Raw genomic sequence first — 19,802 nt, 5'->3', positions numbered from 1 at the left:
AGAGAGAAAACAGTAAAATCTCAACAGGAGGTAAAGATTAGAGAAGTTAAGTTTACGGGGGAGTGTAGAAGAATGGTGAAGGCACGCAAATTTGAGTGCTTGGTGATCTCTTTCTCATTTGGAGATGGGGAAGTTTAGAAATAGTCTCAGAAGGAGATGTCAGCTGTTTATAATGAAAGGGAAATTTCTTCAGAATCTCTGGAATTAAAGGACATGCATTGTTCTCCGATCTTGAAGAAATAAGACCAGCCACATAAGATTTAATGTATGGAAGGATTGAACAAACCAAAACATATTTTGCAAGGAGATTCATTTAAGGACCTGTCAGAGCATTTGGGGTAATGAGGGGAGACATTTGGTAATCTTACAGAAAATCTGCAATGTAAAATAATACTAAAGATGAGAAAATTGATCCAAGATTTGATTAATAAAGAAGACTCTTCTTTCGTGGACGGTCTTACAATATATTTGGGTACCCGAGTTCTCTTCAAAACAAACAGATTTCATTAAAAATGGTAAATGTCCAAAATAATGAATCTGCACATCACCCAACCAATGCACATGATTGCGAGCATTAAACATGAGACTCTTAATATTTCAGTTATCAAGCACCACAAAATGTCAACATTTTATGCATCTAACAATCACATTTTAATTAAAAACTTTTACAATTAGCTACATTACCAAAAATGCTACAGACATTGGTCTTCATATAAAAGTAGTGACACAAGATGCACAAAGACATTATAATTTCTGATGTTAAATTTAGGTTTTCTACAAATAGATATACAAAGGAGGTAGAAATTTCAGGCTTTAAAAAAAAAAAAATGGACCACTAATCCACTGAAAATAGGACAATAATTAAAACAGATTAAAAAAGGCACACCAATAAGATTTTCCTAAAAAAGTGTTCAGGGTATTGAACAAGAGCACATTTGCTCTGCAAATATCAAATTTGGAGAAATTTGCAGTGCTTTATTTGCAACGCTATAATTGATATAGTCATGGAGTAACAGGAGTACTTCAGGTGGACCAAGAGAAGTTATCAATAATTACAGTGCATTTACTATTTAAAAAGATATATCTGGAATATTCTAAAGTACTGCATTTACCCAAATCGCTAGTTCAACACAATGTATAATACAGCTCTAACACCAAAACACAATGGCATTGATGAATAAAAAGTAAAATGTTAAACTTATCAAAATCTTGCTTTGCTCAGTTGACATTAACATGTACGTCTAATCACTAGAAACATTAAAAAGATTGGCATAATGCATAATACATTTATCTTGTGACTTAATACATGGTACAGCAACCATTTTATCCACAGTGATCATAGAAAACTGAAGTTTCACAGCCATTTTGCAAAGTTCAAACAACCAATCACTGCAAATGCTTGTCATTCTGAATTGTATGGAGATGTTGACGAGCTAAACATTGCATTCACTTGCAAGGTGTCCAAATGGATGCAGTGATCAGTTTTGCTTTAGATTTCATTTTTGGCCTCGTTGTTGTTCAAAGCCTGTTTTCTCTCCGCAATAAATGGATACATGCACTTGTCTGCACCCAAGAAACGGTACATGCACACAACAGCTTCCCACGGCATAATGCTGAAATGGAAAGAAGCACATTATTATAAAAGAGGCAACATTCGACTTGCACCTTAAGCCCTTCATACTAAACTTGAAGCTTGGTCAAAATTTAAAAATATTTGAACAATGCAAGTGCCAGTATTATGATATACAACTGCAGTGCTCTCCATAATGTTTGGGACAAAGACCCATCATTTATATATTTGCCTCTGTACTCCACAATTTGAGATTTGTAATAGAAAAAAATCATGTGTGGTTAAAGTGCACAGTCAGATTTTATTAAAGGCCATTTTTATACATTTTGGATTCACCATGTAGAAATTACAGCTGTGTTTATACAGTACATAGTCCCCCCATTTCAGGGCACCATAATGTTTGGGACACATGGCTTCACAGGCGTTTGTAATTGCTCAGGCGTGTTTAATTGCCTCCTTAATGCAGGTACAAGAGAGCTCTCAGCACCCAGTCTTTCCTCCAGTCTTTCCATCACCTTTGGAAACTGTTATTGTCATTTATCAACACGAGGACCAAAGTTGTGCCAATGAAAGTCAAAGAAGCCATTATGAGACTGAGAAACAAGAATGAAACTGTTAGAGACATCAGCCAAACCTTAGGCTTACCAAAATCAGCTGTTTGGAACATCATTAAGAAGACAGCACTGGTGAGCTTACTAATCGCAAAGGGACTGACATGCCAAGGAAGACCTCCGCAGCAGATGAAAGAAGAATTCTCTCTATAATAAAGAAAACCCACCAAACACCTGTCTGACAGATCAGAAACACTCTTCAGGAGTGCGAATTTGTCACTGACCACTGATGTCCGCAGAAGACACCATGAACAGAAATACAGAGACTACACTGCAAGATGCAAATCACTGATTAGCCCCAAAAATAGGATGGCCAGGTTACAGTTCGCCAAGAAGTACTTAAAAGAGCAACCACAGTTCTGGAAAAAGGTCTTGTGGACAGATGAGACGAAGATCAACATATCAGAGTGATGGCAAGAGCAAAGTATGGACGAGAGAAGGAACTACCCAAGATCCAAAGCATACCACCTCATCTGTGAAACACGATGGTGGGGATGTTATGGCCTGGGCATGTATGGCTACTGAAGATACTGGCTCATTTATCTTCATTGATGATACAACTGCTGATGGTAGTAGCATAATGAATTCTGAAGTGTATAGACACATCCTATCAGCTCAAGTTCAAACAAATGCCTCAAAACTCATTGGCTGACGGTTTATTCTACAGCAAGACAATGATCCCAAGCATACTGCTAAAGCAACAAAGGAGTTTTTCAAAGTTAAAAAATGGTAAATTCTTGAGTGGTCAAGTCAATCACCCGATCTGAACCCAATTGAGCATGCCTTTGATATACTGAAGAGAAAACAGAAGGGGACTAGCCCCCAAAACAAGCATAAGCTATAGATGGCTGATGTGCAGGCCTGCAGAGCATAGTCAGAGAAGACACCCAGCAATTGGTGATGTCCATGAATCGCAGACTTCAAGCAGTCATTGCATGCAAAGGATATGCAACAAAATACTAAACATGACATTGCTGTGTCCCAAACATAATGGGACCGTGAAATGGGGGGGGACTATGTATAAACATTGCTGTCATTTCTACCTGGTGAAACCAAAATGTATAAAAATGGCCTTTGTTAAAATCTGACAATGTACACTCTAATCACATATGATTTCTTCTATTACAAATCTCAAATCGTGGAGTACAGAGGCAAATAAATAAATGATGGGTCTTTGTCCCAAACATTATGGAGGACACTGTGGGTTTCTAAAAGACAGTAGGTTTTCTGCCAGAATAGTTATTCAGAATAAATGTGCACCAGGTACCAAATGTCAGATTAACTCTTGTTCCAAAAAGGATTGATTGAAAGTGGGAACAATGATACACAAAATAATGTAAAAGAGAAAAAAGGTGCAAAAAGCAGGATGAAAAAAAAATTAGTGCAACAACATAAATCAAAGTGTGCTGAAAAGAGAACATTAGTCTACAATCAAAAACCCAACTTTCTCTCCCCAGGAGGAAAGCAGACCTTTTAAAATAGGATATAATTAAAAATTAAATCTACAGCAGCACATGCAAAAGTCACACTCTTCTGATAGACAGCAGTACATAATCAGAAAAAAAACGAGAAGCTTGCAAATCCACTGGTTAAAGCTGTTAAAACCCATTTATGGACAATTCAAGAAACACAAGGATTGTTTGGATAATAGAATGAAAGGCATAACAGTTGCAAATGAGAGAATAAACTAAACTGAAGTGCTCAATGTTCAAAATATAACCTATTCCTCTCAGTTATATGCAGTATAGGCCAATAGCCTTTAAAGATCAGAACTAATATTCCACATTCACTCTACCTATTGTACTCGAGTTTGGCTGGATTGTATTCATGTATATTATTATCCGATTTGATTGGTTAGCATACAAAACATGCTTTTCACTGCACTTCAGTGTTGCCAATTATCCTGCATTGAGCGTGAGACTCACGCATTTCATGAAATTCTCACGCTGATCACAAATTTTCTCACGCTCAAATTTAAAAAAATAAATAAATCACGAACAATTTAATTTGCCCGAGGCTTCCAGATCTCCTCCACACTCACCAATGCGAATAGTTTTCTGTCGGCGGGTTTCCCGCAAAGAACGAGCAATTTAATTGTCTTATACTGTTAAGCACACTATTTAAAATGGCAAACTGCAGTACATTTGACTTCCATGGAACCAAAATCTGCAGGTGCTGGAAATTCAAAATAAAGCAAAAATTGTTTTAGAGGCGAGTAAAAACCACGAGGGGAATATATAAGGTGAATGCATAGTCTTTTTCCCAGGATATGCGATTCAAGAACTAGAGGGCATTGGTTTAAAGTGGAGGTGTCCAATCCGGCCCGCGGGATGATTTGGGGGAAAAAAAAAGTAGTTTTGTTTCTCTCCTGCAGATGGTGTGATAGGTGAGACATGGCAGTGGTCCCAGCACCCCCCCACCGAGGTACAGTTCACACCTCCCACCCTCACCTCCGGCAGCTCTGTGTCCGTCGGCCATTCTGGAGTTTTAACCCTGGCCCGGAGTGGAATGGGTGAGTGGAGGTGTCAGTGCCGCCTCCGGAGCCACGGGAATGAATCTCGGGCCAAGGCTCTGCCCGACCCCTGGGTCACTGACCCTCACCTCCCCTGTACCCCAGCAGGACACAGAGCACCTGGGTCGGCCCACGATGGGGGGGGGGGGGGGGGGGGGGGGGGGGGGGGGGGGGGGGGGGGGGGGGGGGGAAAGAAAGAAACGCTACCAGGGCATCGCCAGGTCTCCGCTCACTCCGGATGTTGGCGCCGCTACACGCACCTCACACACACCGACTCGATTTGATCCTGACTATGGGTGCTGTTTGTACAGAATTTGGACATTCTCCCTATGGCCACATGGATTTTCTCTAGATATTCCGGTTTCTTCCACATCCAAACGAATTGCAGGTTTGTACGTTAATTGGCTTCTGTAAATTGCCCCTGGCATGTAGGATGAAACGAGTGTATGGTAGATTGCTGGTCGGTGTGGACATGGTGGGCTGAAGGGCCTGTTTCCATATAAATGTTTTACATAAATATCTTAATTTCATTGAACCATGTACGATTGAATATGTGGCATTATTTTTGTCTTGTTTCTAAAGTCAAAGGGTAAGGTTGATTGATTTATTTGTGCAGAACATTGATGGAAGTCCGACTCTTGCCTTGTTTGTTTTTTTCATATACATATACACACACACATACATAGACACATACACATAAACACACATAACAGCATGAATTATAATCTGATTTCCATACATGAATATACTAAGGTCATGCATGTGCTGCACCTGTTGATCAGAGCCTGGCTTGACTGTGGAATGTAATTAGGAATGTAATTTAGCCTAACCATATTCATACCTAATCCAATTTAAAGCATAAATGTTGCATTCAAGTGCAAGTTAAAAGACTTGCTACAGTATGCACCAGATTGCACAATTTCAAGCTGAAAAATGCAAAAGCTCACTCCTCCCATACCCTCCCCCCCTCGGTCGCTCCGTTCCCTCGCAATTTTTCACTCTCAATCAATGTTGGCAGCCCTGACTTCAGTACACATGACAACTTAACAGCACAAATACAAATATGCCCTTTTGAAAGCCCCAACTGCATCCAAGGTATTAATAAGAAACAGAACACAAGTAGACAGAAAGTTGTCCACTGATCAAAAAGGCATTAGATATTAACAGGAATCTGGACATAAATGTAATGCAATTATCTTTTGAATTTCAATGATAAAGGATCCAATGTCGCACAATAGAAGGCAGTTTGGGTAAAATTATCATGGGACTACGTGGTATTGAATACTATTCATTACTGGCCCTGCAGTTCGAGGAACCTACAACGATTCAAGTGGTGCAAAGACATTCAAGTATACATTAATGCAAGATGCAAAAGTGATTGTAGTTTAAAGAAAGGTGTACAACTCAAGTATATTGGACTGTTTAAAGATACAACATTTAAATTATCTAGCAAAGCAGCATATTATTCTGACACATAGTTTCTAAAATTGCACTGCTTCCCTGAACAATTCCTATCACCAATAAGGTCACACTGGGAATGCAAAACTATTCGGAAGATGGCTATTTTCAAAGTGTCAGTTTCAAAATAGCAGACAGATACTTTGTCATTCAAGTACAATAAACAGTTTAGGAAATCAACAATTCAAAGCCAATCACAACTGACATGTTGGTATGCAAACAAATTCTAAATAATAGGCCAACATACTTCCTTCACTGCTCAAGACAAGCATTTGTAAATATGTACTGCTAAGACAAGTGTTTGGTTTGTTATCCATTCTTTCTTGCTTAAATGACAGATTTAACATTTAGATTGTACATAGGGATTTGCAATTGAGTAACTTTAAGTGATAGCACATTTTAAAAAGGAGCATCTACTTCAAAATGATCAAAATTACCACTTACATCACCATGACACCGTCTGCAATTGATCAGGAATTGAAAATAGTCATGTTTGATATATCGTTTTAATGAAACAAACCTTGAAATTAATGACAATCAAACATTAACCAGGAGAAGCAGCATTTGCTGAAATAAAAACTAGCTTCAAATCAAAGATCAGAACACAGAAAGGAGAGAAAATGACATTTGCATTGCCTTGGAAAATATCATTAAGTTTAAGAGGGTTCAAGCTATAGAAGTCTGTTAAAATGTTTACTTTCACATTGAAGTGTTTCATATAGTCCAAATGTCTAAAACACTCTTCCACATTGCTGGATAACGAATCTAATGTTTAAATCCTTATCCACTTACCTCTTCATGAATGTTACAGTATACATTATTCGAGGTGTACAAATCATCGGCTGGTCTGTGAGTATGGCTCTCATCGCTTCTTTCACACAGTACTCTGGTTTCAAAGGCGGAAGGAAGGGCTCAAATTCTTTCCTGCAAGGTAAATGTTATAGAAGTCCTTTTGATTTTTATACAAAGATTAATCTCAAAATTCATTTCTGTCAATAGTGCATTACAAAAAAAAGCATGTCAATGAAGTATTAATGAACTGGTATAGTTTTTATAGGGAGGTTATCCTGTATAATTCCTTTACCTTGCACACAAACATGGTGTCATAGGTAGAGAAGATACCACCTGAAACTTTATACACAAAAAGTAAGAAGGAGAGAGATTAAAGGAGTCCAAAACAAACAGCAAGCGTTGATCCAACCACTTCTCTACCTACTCAGCCGTAAATATAATCTGCCTGTTTTAACAAGCTCTATTTCATACCAGCCTAGATTCAAAGTTTGACTTGCACAGATTTTCCCAATCAGAAAAAATGTTGGGGGCAAAAAAAGTTTCAAATAATTCAGACCATTATAAAGACAAAAGCACCAATTAGTCAGACTAGAAATGAGATTAAAAATACAATTTCACTAATGGTTTTACAGGTATAAAAGGAAATGCCAAGAAAAACATCCTCAGAAAAACCAAGTAAAGGAGTGGATGTAAACTAAAACATTAATATTCGCAGTGGTTCTGAACGGACGTAGAAATACTACAGGTCTTCGTACCTCACTCTTCCCCCCCACCTAAAATAATTAATGGCCATATCCTACTATAGTTGCCCTAGCAAAAAAAAATATTTTAAAAAGTAACCACACAAGATCTAGTATAGAGACAGGTATAAAAGGAAGGGTCTATGAAAAAAAGTGGCCCGATGCTAGTAACAACAGGTGTTTTAACAGAAAGACAGCAAGTTTAACAGTGATAAAATGATAATTGGTGAAAAATTTCCATGAACAAAAGCCAATGTAAATCTGCAGACAAAAAGTTGACCTTGTATTCCAATGACTAATGCAGTTTCAAAGGGCTTTGAAAAGGTCAAGGATGTTTACAGTTTACTAGAAAATTCCCCCCGAAATTTTAGTGCATGCAAATTTGCTTGGTACCATGGTGAAAGTGAAAGTATCTGGTTCCTGGAACTACAAATATTTTATACACAGCTTAACCCTTGGGTTTAGTTTATCTATTTATCACTTTTGACTTGCAGCTAAATTGATCACAAATCAAGCACCGTCTGAAGCTGGTGGACACCTACCATGTCAGAAATTCAATTTTGAAAACCAGTCCTTTTCCCCCCCATAACACTTTTGTGGCCTGAAGTAGTATTGTGTCACTGCACAAGTGTAGCAATCTTGGCTTTAGTAATCAAATGCTTTTAACCTCCAAGTAAATGGCATATAATTAGCAATACATCATGGGAAACTAGTTTTCCACTACAACTTAATTCTCAAGTGTTGGCCAATATTCACGTCACAAATTTGAGAGATTAAGCAGCCATTCATCTTTTTTAACTGTTTAATGAAACCTTACTGTACAAAAACGATTTAATCTGGAAGATAAGAACTACACTTCAAATAATTTATTGCATGCAAAATGCATCGATTTCAGACAAATAATTCAGACAGAGTGCCCAAATCTGAAAAAAAAACTTTCTATAATGCATTCCAGCTGGCAGTGTTGAGTCTTTGCAGTCAAGACCACAAATATCTTAGAAAATGGATCCTCTTATAACATAAACAACGCATTAATGCAGCAATACAAAATGTTGGCTAGCGCACATTTTAAAAGCAACTCAATGGCCAAAACCACCCAATTGGCAAGGAAATGTCAACAGTAGATTACTAGCAAAAGATCCATTCAGAATTCAAAAGTCATCTAACTATTCTGAACATTAACAAAATTAAAAGTGGATAACAGTAACGGGATTGGTCTGAGTCAGCATGGATTTACGAAGGGGAATCATGCTGGACTAATCTTCTGGAATTTTTTGACAATTCTGGCCACGGGGCTGGGACGCGACCTGGCCTCGGGGCGGGGGCAGCGACAGCGGCGGCCTGGCCTCGGAGCAACAATTTTTTTGCGCCCCTAAAAATTTAGCGCCCGGGGCAACCGCCCCACTGGCCCCCCCCCACGCTACGCCACTGCATGCAGATACAGCAGGCAGTGAAAAAAGTGAATGGCATGTTGGCCTTTATAACAAGAGGAATCAAATATAGGAGCAAAGAGGTCCTTCTGCAGTTGTAGAGCCCTAGTGAGACCACACCTGGAGTATTGTGTGCAGTTTTGGTCCCCAAATTTGAGGAAGGACATTCTTGCTATTGAGGGAGTGCAGCGTAGGTTTACAAGGTTAATTCCCGGGATGGCGGGACTGTCATATGCTGAGAGAATGGAGCAGCTGGGCTTGTACACTCTGGAGTTTAGAAGGATGAGAGGATATCTCATTGAAACATACAAGATTGTTAAGGGCTTGGAAATGCTAGAGGCAGGAAACATGTTCCCGATGTTGGGGGATTCCAGAACCAGGGGCCACAGTTTAAGAATAAGGAGTAAGTAATTTGGAACGGAGATGAGGAAACACTTTTTCTCACAGGGAGTTGTGAGTCTGTGGAGTCAGAGGGCGGTGGAGGACAGGTTCTCTGGATGCTTTCAAAAGAGAGCTAGATCGGGCTCTTAAAAGTAACGTAGTCAGAGGATATGGGGAGAAGGCAGGAATGGGGTACTGATTGGGGATGATCAGCCATGATCACATTGAATGGTGGTGCTAGCTCGAAGGGCCGAATGGCCTACTCCTGCACCTTATGTCTATTGTCTAAAATGTTATTCAAAGAGTTGCACATTTAGAGTTATAATGTGATGCTTGTACATTTCCAGTTCAGTAGTGTCGAGTCAACTTATTATTCACTAGCATATTGGGAAGATTGTTTGATAGTTAAGTTATGGTCCTGTCCCACATAGGCGATTTTTTGGGCGACTACCGAAAACATTTTCTATGTTGAGAATTTTTCGGCAAAAGGTGGCGACAATTTTTGCTGTCATAGGTTGATGTGGGTGTTATCATATGTGCTGTCGTAGGTTGTCGCCAGGTGTCGTATGTGAATTCCATTAAAAGTAGTCCCTGGCAGTCGCCTAAATAATCGCCTAAGTGGGATAGGCCCATTACAGATTATGAGTTTTACTGGACTATTTGGCCATGCTGATATTTTGGCACCTGGATTTTTTTGGTGTTTGCTGTGCTCCCTTTCAATTCACCATATTCATTGAAAAATACTGCACAATATCCAATAAAGTGAATTAAAAGTCTTGGTGTACTAACAAGAGTAACATCCAAAAATGAAAAATCTGCCAGATTATTGGAGTTTTCCATTAAAAAAAACCCTATAGGACCTTGTTTTAAAAACCAGCTTTAGGCAACTTACATTAAAATGCTTACATTGGGGAAAGTACCACACCATAATTTCTCTACAGTTAATGTTCTGTTTCCAATTCTCAACTAAACCCCATTCCTAACTTGTCTAGCAGTTAATACCATTAATCTACACATTTAAACTTGGACTGAATAATTCAACTATCTCACCTTATTCTGCAGCCACGGAACATGCCTGTATCCACCAAATAGGGGCAGACTAGTGTCATCTTGATCCCATCTTTGTCCGTTGCCTTCAACTCGTGACTTAAGGATTCGTGAAATCCTATTGCTCCAAATTTGCTTGCACAGTAATCCTAAATGGCATAATAATGAACAAGTCAGAACATTTTGCATCTCAACTAGTACGCTCAACCAAAAACACTAGTTCATGCTTGGTTCATGGTCAAGAGATGTGTCAACACAAGTTATTCGCAATGGTCTTCCACAAGTTCTAGGAGACGTCTGCTAAAATTCTAGTGGGACGCAAAAGATTCTACAGAGAATTATTTCAAATTCCAAGCACCATCACTGATCAGACCTTGAGACAAAGGGATGAAAGGATGCAACTGAAATGGGAGAAAAAACCTTAACAAGCTAGCACTTAGTAGAAGTAATAAAATTAAGTTGATCGTGGACAAGTGGAAGAGTTGGGATGGGGAACTGATGTTTTTTTTCCACCATCTTAATCTTCGCATGTTCCTCTATTGTCCATTTGTAAACAGAACTGAGAAAAATAACTGAAGAATTTAACCAAACACTGCACAACTGAATTAATTTTGTCTATTTAGGAAATGGTTGAAAATTTAAATGTAACACCATGTGCTGGACTAAGTCAACGGGTCACGTGGCATCCCTGAAGTTTATGATCGGGTCAGGTCGGGACACTTAATGCTCAAACAGCATAACCATGACCAAAATTCAACTCTGCACAAAAAGGTATATCCATAGCGTAAATCAGCCAAACAGGGTAGGGAGAAGCACTGCCACACTGAATACCAGATTAACCAATTTTCCAGCAGTTTTTTTTTCAATTAGTCTTCAGCATCTTAACATACACTGCTAAAGGACTCTTTTTTGGTAGAATTTTCATTCTCCATGGTACCTTTGTTCCCACCAGCATAACATAGTTCTTCATAGGGGTAGTTCTTCAGCCAAAGCCATCTGAATTATTGCCCCTCACCCAAATTCTTTACAAGAGAATATCCATCAGTTTTAATCAACAAGATTCCACCAGACAGCTTCCCTTTCCTTTCCATAATTCCTAAGGGACTGTCCCTTTATGACTAAGTGGACTACTGTTCCATGACCATCAACTCCCATGTAACCATAGAAGATGCAACACCTGCTGTTAATTTTGTCTTTTCTCACTGTCCAGGAGTATACTTCTTTCAATTTTGTGAACTGCATCCAGATCTCACAATGGGGTCCCCACTACATTTGCAAAATCAATTGCAGATTGGGCGAGTGCTCAGAGACTCCTTTTAGTCCATACATTGAGTGTTTAATTGCCTGTGATTTGAACTCCGCACCATACACCAATTCATCTATGGGACCTCCTACACTGTTCCAACAAATCTTAAGAAACAACTTAATCCTCTATTTAGACATGCTGCAGCTTTTGAGAATCAATATTGAATTCAACAATAGCAAGCTCTTCATTTTCATTGTTTGTATCAGAACCATCCAGTCTGCTGCAAGGTTATTTATCTAGAATATTACGTTTCTTGTCAGTCCATCCGAGTCATTGGGAATTTCAAGCATTTCCTCCAGGTTCAGGTCCCAACAACAGCTCCAGTCTGCATTTATGAATATGAATGGGTCACGTAGGGGAGAAAATAATTGACCTCCATGTATAGAATCACCTCAGTAATTCAGGTCTTTCCCACAGATATTGTGTGTCCTATTCATTCCTCCTCTCAATAAAAAACAACAAATTTTCTGGGTCTGACAAAAAGGTTTTTTTGACTCACGAAAAGTTAGTCGTCTATTTTCAGGGATGTGGCCTAACTGGAAGCACTTACAGAATTTTGTTTTGAGGTTTAAAATCAGCCTCGATCCACCAAAAGTTATTTAGCTATTGAATACTTGGGGCATTTTGGGACCACTAATGCAGCTTTGCATGTGCCCCAACTTCCTTTGTCAATCATGACTAGCTTCCAGGTGGAAACCGCTGCAATGTCAATCAAGGACTAAACACTTGCATCAGCTCATAGGATGGGACATTGGGCAAAGCGTACAATACATGCATCTGCTCAAATTCAAACAAAGACTGCACTCATGAAGTCTCCCTGGCAAAGCATACACCCAATTGCTCCCTGTAGCACTGTTCACAAGTTGGTCCAGGTCAGTCAGATCTTTAGAAGGAGCCTCCTGCCTGCCATCAAATCTTAGTAAAACTTTATTCGTCTGTTGAGACGAGAGACGACTGATGCTGGAATCTGGAATTTAAAAAAAACTGCAAGAAGAAATCAGTAGATTAAGCAGTATCAATGGAAGTAAAAAGGGTTCAATGGGTATTTTATTGTCACGTGTACCAATGAAGGTACAGTGAAACTTGATTTACTGAAAGGATGATCATTTCAGATGGCCACTTAAGAACAATGCAAAGGCATTAAAAAGGGCCCCACAGATGACTGAAGAATGGTTCCTGAGATGAGGAACTAGGGTTATAGTTACATGGAGCGAGTAGAGGTTGGGATTGTTTCCTTGGAGAGAATAATAAGGAGAGATGTGATAAATGTATATAATGATAAGGAGTTAAGGGCCTGTCCCACTTTCACGACCTAATTCACGACCTTTTTTTACTCGTGGACATTTTTCATCATGCTAGAAAAAACGCCCCGACCTACTTGATGCCATGAGTACCTACGACTAGCATCACGGCCTGCTACAACCTACTCGCGACTTCGTGATGACCATGCTGCGAGTACGAGTCAAGGGCAAACTCAGCAGAGGTCGTGAATTAGGTCATGAAAGTGGGACACGCCCTTTAGGGTTCTTTATGGTGGAGGGTGGCTGGATTAAAGCTCAGATGCAAGGGGATCAAATTGAGTATGATGATATTTTTGCATCAGGCAGCATCTTTGGAGGGAATGAACAGATCATCATAATCATACTTTATTAGCCAAGTATGTTGTGCAACAATTTGATTTGCCATATAGTCATACCAATAAAGAAACAGCAAAAAACACAAAATAAATTAACCTAAAGATCCAACACAGTGACTCCTCCACATTCCTCACCGTGATGGAAGGCGAAAAAAAAGTTAAATCTCTTCCCTTCTTTGTTCTCCTACGGTAGGGGGCCTCGAGCCTTCCGTTGTCGGGGCGATCTTGGTTCCCGTAGCCAATGGTTAACCCCTCCACATTGGGGCGATAAAGTTCCTGCATCGGGGTGCGGGGGACCTCAGCTCACCTGCGCCGGGCGATCGGACCCCGGGTCGGGCCTAGTCGAACATCTTACGGCTTGGAGCTCCCCGACATCAGTCTCCACTTGAAACTGCGAGCACCTCGATGTTGAAATCCGCTGGCCACAGTTGGAGCGTTGATGCCAGGCAAGTGATCGCAGGCTCCGATGGCAAGTCCACGGCCCCGCAGTGGGGGTCAAAGTCAGTCTCGAGTAAGACCGCCAGCTCCAAGATGTTAGGCCGCAGAGCGACCACAGATAAGATCCGGAAAACAGTTGCATCTCCGGCAAGGTAAGAGATTGAAAAAAGTTTCCTCCAACAACTACCCCCCCCCCACCCCCCCCCCCCCCCCCCCCCCCCCCCCCCCCCCCCCCCCCCCCCCCCCCCCCCCCCCCGCATAAAACAAACCAGAGAACATGAACACATATTTTTCAAAGCATACTAAAAATAACAAAAAAGACAAAAAGACAGACAGACCATTGGCGAGGCTGCCAGATGACCTAGAGTGTAGGAACCTTTCAGACCAGAGAGTGTTGCTCTGGTGAAAAGCAATTACAGACATGGACCAAATGGCATCCTCCTGCTCTGCAACAATGCTGTAGTTTTTTATCTAATCACCTGTGGCACTCAAATTACATTACTGTCAGAATTTCTACGTCAACATCTTGGAGTTACTAATCACCAAAAAACTAAACTGATCCAGCTACAGGTGTAAGAACAGACTACAGGCTGGGAATGTAAAAGTAAGCAACTCACCGACAAAAACCTCTCATCTACAAGGCACGAGTCAGCCTGGAATTGGCTGCGTTAACTAGGAAATCTGCACTCAACAAATAGAGAGTCTTCCAGCACAGAATCTGGCCCTTTAACCCAACTTGTCCATACTGACCAAGATGTCCATCTGAGCTAGTAATATGCATCTCCATTTGACTTGTATCCCTCCAAATCTTCTCTATGCATGTACCTACCCAATTTTCTTTAATTTTATTTATTTATTTTTACACAGTTGTTATAGTACTCCCCTCTACAACTTTATCTGGGAGCTTCTTCCATATAACCAACACTGCAAAAGCTGCTGCACAGGTTCCTTTTAAATCTTTCCCAGTCACTTTAAATTTATGCTCTCTAGATTTAGACTTTTGTATCCTGGAAAGGAGACCTTATCTATGATCTTCTGATTTTATACATCTTATAAAGAAATCCCTCACTGTCCTACACTTTAGGGGGAATAATAGTCCCAGCATATCCAGTCACTCCTAACTCAGGCCTTCTAGTCAAGGCAACATCCTTGCACATATATTCTGCATTCTTTGAGCTTAAGCAAAGCACGGCAACCAGAACTGCATACAAGTACACCCAGCGCAGGCACACCAATGAATTGTACATTGTAATACATCAACTCGTGTACTCAATGCCATGAATGATGAAGGCAAACATGTTTTACTGCTTTTTCACCACTATCAATAGATCTATACCATCCAAGGCAAAAACAGTCTCCAAGATTTGAAGCCATCTACTACCCAAAAAAATAATTTATGCCAATACCAGTAGTGGATGCAGTGTGTATCATCAGATAGAGACACCTCGGGCTACTCCAAATAGCATTGCCCCATGAACAATTCTACAAAGAATAAGAACTGTGGGTACATGTGAACATCACAACCTGCATATTCCTCAAACTCCTGCACCATAGCATCTTGGAAATATGTCACTTGTTTATTCATTGTCATTTTTCCAAGTCCTGGAATTCCCTATCGGATAGCATTCACTATAAAGACTTCAACTGTTTAAGGGAATGTCTCCCCACACTTAACAAGGCTAACATCAATTGCCCTCGATTGACATCCACATTTCCAAAATAGTAAGGCCAGCAAGATCAAAAGGGGGTGATGGTCTTAATGTTTAAAAAAGTCTCAAAGTTCTTTGCAGTCATTTGACTTTAGATTATATTGTACTCTTGCACTCCTTTTGCCAATAAATAGAAAACTATTTTTTCCATTAAATGGAAATATAGTTTTCTATTTAATGGCAAAAGGAATGCTAGGACTGCCCTGCTTTATACCACAATATTAATTAAATGGCACTGCAACATGGTACTTGCATAGGAGTAGAAACAGTGTCAGTGACAGCAATCTTATTTTTTTTAAATTACAAGCAGCTGTCAATCACAACTTTTAGATCACAGTCAAACTGTGATTTGGCTTCATTTTGAGAGAAATCCAAGAATGTGGTGACATGTTTTTTTTAAACAAATCTCTGATAAAATGAAGTTTTTGGCAGGATGGGGTAGTGGAAAGTTAGCATGCATACAAACATTTTGCTCACACGTTTGGCCACTTTCAATTTTTCTGCTTAAGCAACATTAATTATTCCAGTATGGCACCACTATAAATTGATTCAAGAACTGTGCACACAAGAGAATAGTTGTAAGAAATTAATGCAAAGAATGGGGAAGCAAGAAGTTAAAAAAAAGTGACCAGATGCAGACAATGAGAATATTAGATCAGGTTGTGTCAACCACAATTGGCCTTAATTTTGGAAATATGGGTACCAGTAGCCAATGGGACATACAATTGCAAATCCATAAAACTCAAAAACAGCTACGTTGAAGTACATTTAAGGCATGATCATGCAAAAATAGGTCAACTCTTAATTGCTGCCAATGCCCCATGAAGTTGTAGTCCTTGAAATACAGCTAAAAGGGAAACAAGTTTTCCACCTGCTCAAAAATAGAATTGTAAACAGCTAGACTTAATATCAGCTAGTTGCATCCTCATTTTTGAGGATATACCAGTAGTTTGCCTAGAAAAATTAGAGCAACTGCTCAGACATTAAGACAATGCATTTAATTCTAATCCTTAAAAATGATCACACCTTAATGCACCATTTTACCTTCTGTAAAATAAAAAATATTTTTGCAAGATAGTTTAAAGTAAACAAACCTCAACACCAGCAGTGCTGAATAGCCCAAGGGAACTTGCCACTGTTACAATATGGCCATGGTTCATTTCCAGCATCTTTGGAAGAAATGCCTTGGTGGTCTGTAAAGAAGAAGTCAGAAATTAATAGATCCTCCACAAACTGTACTAGGAAATTAAGCATAAAAAAGTTCAACCATAGGGCCAGTGAAACTCTGCCTCAACCATTTGTTGCAGCTCCTAAACCTTTCAATCGATACATTGCCAAGCTCATTTTGGTTTCAGCATTTGCACACAGATGTAGGAAGTGGATGGGAAAGCTAGGGATCAAAATTAAAAATGGAACTGCTGCAGAGATTTTAAAAAAGGTATGGAGAACAAAGAAAAAAATCAACTGAAGATAATTATCTGGGTCGATTTCAGCAATAGAAGCAAACTGCTAATATAGCTAGGTGTATTTTTTGAGGCAATTTTTAAAAACTTCCATATGATCAATGCTGATGATTAGAAAGGTAACGCAATCATTGTTCACAATAGCATAGTCTGCATTTTACAGTAATGGTTAAAACTGAGAAGTTTCCTTGAGCAGTTTCCTTCAGGTGAGAAAACCAGTATTTGACAGACATATTTTCCACAATAATATCCATTTTGAATGTTTAATCATATGCCTCACCATCTTATTGTCATTACATTTGAAGGAAACAGCAACGGGATATGCCAAAATTCATTAACCAAACTCCCAACGTCATTAGCATCCCAATATATTCCCCATGCTGGTATTGATCAATTATACCAAGTCAACATTAAGCAAACCAAGTCCACAGCACATCCCTACAGAGAACAGTTGCACAAACATTTCAAAACAGCTCCTCAGAATTTAGCAGGAAGAATCAAGGTGGGGGTGTGGGGGCAGCAGTGGTGGGAAGCTAAGGCAGTTAGTTACTGGTCACATTTCAGGTGCATTTTGCAAAATATTACTATGCATTAAAACAATTCTGAAGGTTGAAAGAATTGATTTCAGGATTTAACAGCAAGACCAAATTTTAAGCTTGAACCAAGTTTTAAATAAAGCACTATAAAATTGGACACTAAACTGTATTGTGTTAAGGATAACACTGCTGGTATGTACGATTAGTTAATAGCTTGGCAAGGGCACAAAAATGGTAAAAATGTCAAGAATTATACGAACAGCCCGTGTAAAGAAAAGCAGCCAACGATACTGTTTGATTGGCATAACAGGGTGTAGGCAGAGGTAGCAATCACACTAAATTAATATCAAGGTATGATATCAGTCACTTCTCTATAACAAACCAGTTGAATTTACAGGGTTATTTCATGAAACTTAATTCCCTTAATAACTTAATAAGTCAGGAAACTCAGGACTCCCACACAAGGATGCCCAAATCGAAAAGTCCCAAACTTCCTGACCATGTTCAGTGGACTTGCCAATTACTGTGCTGGAGTCCTCATGGGAGCATGAACTTCCTGGCATGGATTCAGCAATTACATTCAGCAGCTCCATTCATGAGAGGAACCGCTTCAAGTAAACTGAATTTTAAGCGAGTTACTTCAAATTAATAGACTTTAGTTTTGTAATTAAGTCTAATAAAAATGATAAAGCTTGAAATTCGAAACTTAAAAAACTGAGTTAGGGAAGTTCTGCTTAGTCAGCCATCAATTTAAAATCCTCACCCATATTAATCAACTTCTTGCACTGCTGCAAGCCTGCTTCAACTTCCAACATGGCATAAACCCTGGTTCTCAAATTCAATTATATCAAAAATGAAGCCTTCATTTTATCAAAATGAGCTAGTTGCTGCCCAACGTCCTGGTCATTTCCAATAATACTCCCTTTAATTCCCACCCAAGGATTTCTACCATATGTGGTGTTTTGCATTTCAATCCTAGCATTTTTCTCTCCCATATAATGCCACTAAGATTTGCCATTATCAAGCTTTCACCATCCTTTATCAGTAAGTATGTGTTCTAATGACCGTTGACTGTTCCAATGAATGCTGCCTGGCCCAGGTATTTCCAGCGATGCCATATCCAGGGCTGCCAACTCTCACACTTTGAGCATGAGAATCATGCATTTCAACTAATTCTCACGCCCTCACGCGGATGACAGAATTCTCTCATGCTGTCTTCAGTCCTTCCACAGCACAGTTTGTCTCTTTGCGCCACATGACAGCGATCTGCACGGTCTGGGGAAGCGCGTTGGTCCCGGGCAGCGGGTGTCAGTGCCTCTGTATACCGGCTGCGAGCGCTGTGCTGCCGGCTGCCGCTGCAGCCTCCCTCCCTCCCTCTCTCCTGCCCTTCAACTCACATGGCAGCGCCAGCGCCAGCGCCAGCGCCGCCAATCCACGCCGCCAATCCGGCTCTTAAAAATAGCGGAATCAGAGGATATGGGGAGAAGGCATGAATGGGGTACTGATTGGGGATGCGTAATCACATTGAATGGCGGTTCTCGATCGAAGGACCGAATGGCCTACTCCTGCACCTATTGTCTATTGACCTGTTTTGCTTCACAAATAATGGAGGAAGGAATTGCAGATGCTGGTTTAAACTGAAGATAGACACTAAAAACTAGAAAAACTCAGCAGGACAGGCAGCATCTCTGGAGAGAAAGAATGGGTAATGTTTAGGGTCGAGACCTTCAGACTAGAGGTTGAAAACCAGCCATAAAACACAATGACTGGAGATGTGTGTTATCCAACTAAGGGCAGAAATCAGAATCATGTGTTCATCTTTATTGACGAGACACCATAATAAATATTACAGAAAAAATAATTTAATGGGGTGGCACGGTGTCGCAGCGGTAGAGTTGTTGCCTTATTACCACATGGGTTTTCTCTGGATATTACAGTTTCTCCCATATCCGAAAGAAGTGCCGGTTTGCAGGTTAATTGGTTTCTGTAAATTGTCCCTGGCGTGATGGATGGAATTGGTATATGATAGATTGCTAGTCGGTGTGGACTTGGTTGGGCTGAAGGGCCTGTTTCCATATATTTTTTTACATATACATCTTAATTTTGTTGAACCATATGTGGCATTGAATATGTGGCATTATTTTCGCCTTGTTTCTATATTCAAAGGGTAAGG

General features: G+C 39.8%; 1 protein-coding gene across 1 annotated transcript in view; it reads right to left on the bottom strand.

Moving 5' to 3' along the window:
• Positions 1 to 452: 452 nt before the first annotated feature.
• The window catches only part of LOC129696508 (retinol dehydrogenase 10-like), a 60,913-nt gene continuing 41,563 nt past the window's right edge, over positions 453 to 19,802 (bottom strand). Inside the window, exons 2-5 of the mRNA XM_055634488.1 lie at positions 16,725 to 16,823; positions 10,545 to 10,690; positions 6,944 to 7,075; positions 453 to 1,613 (exon numbers count right to left, since the gene is read on the bottom strand). Coding sequence (XP_055490463.1) covers positions 1,490 to 1,613; positions 6,944 to 7,075; positions 10,545 to 10,690; positions 16,725 to 16,823 — 501 coding nt within the window. The 3' untranslated portion in view covers positions 453 to 1,489. The remainder of the gene's footprint in view (positions 1,614 to 6,943; positions 7,076 to 10,544; positions 10,691 to 16,724; positions 16,824 to 19,802) is intronic.

The sequence above is a fragment of the Leucoraja erinacea genome, chromosome 4, assembly GCF_028641065.1.
Source record: "Leucoraja erinacea ecotype New England chromosome 4, Leri_hhj_1, whole genome shotgun sequence".
Classification (NCBI taxonomy): domain Eukaryota; kingdom Metazoa; phylum Chordata; class Chondrichthyes; order Rajiformes; family Rajidae; genus Leucoraja; species Leucoraja erinaceus.
This window is presented reverse-complemented; position numbering and strand designations above follow the sequence as displayed.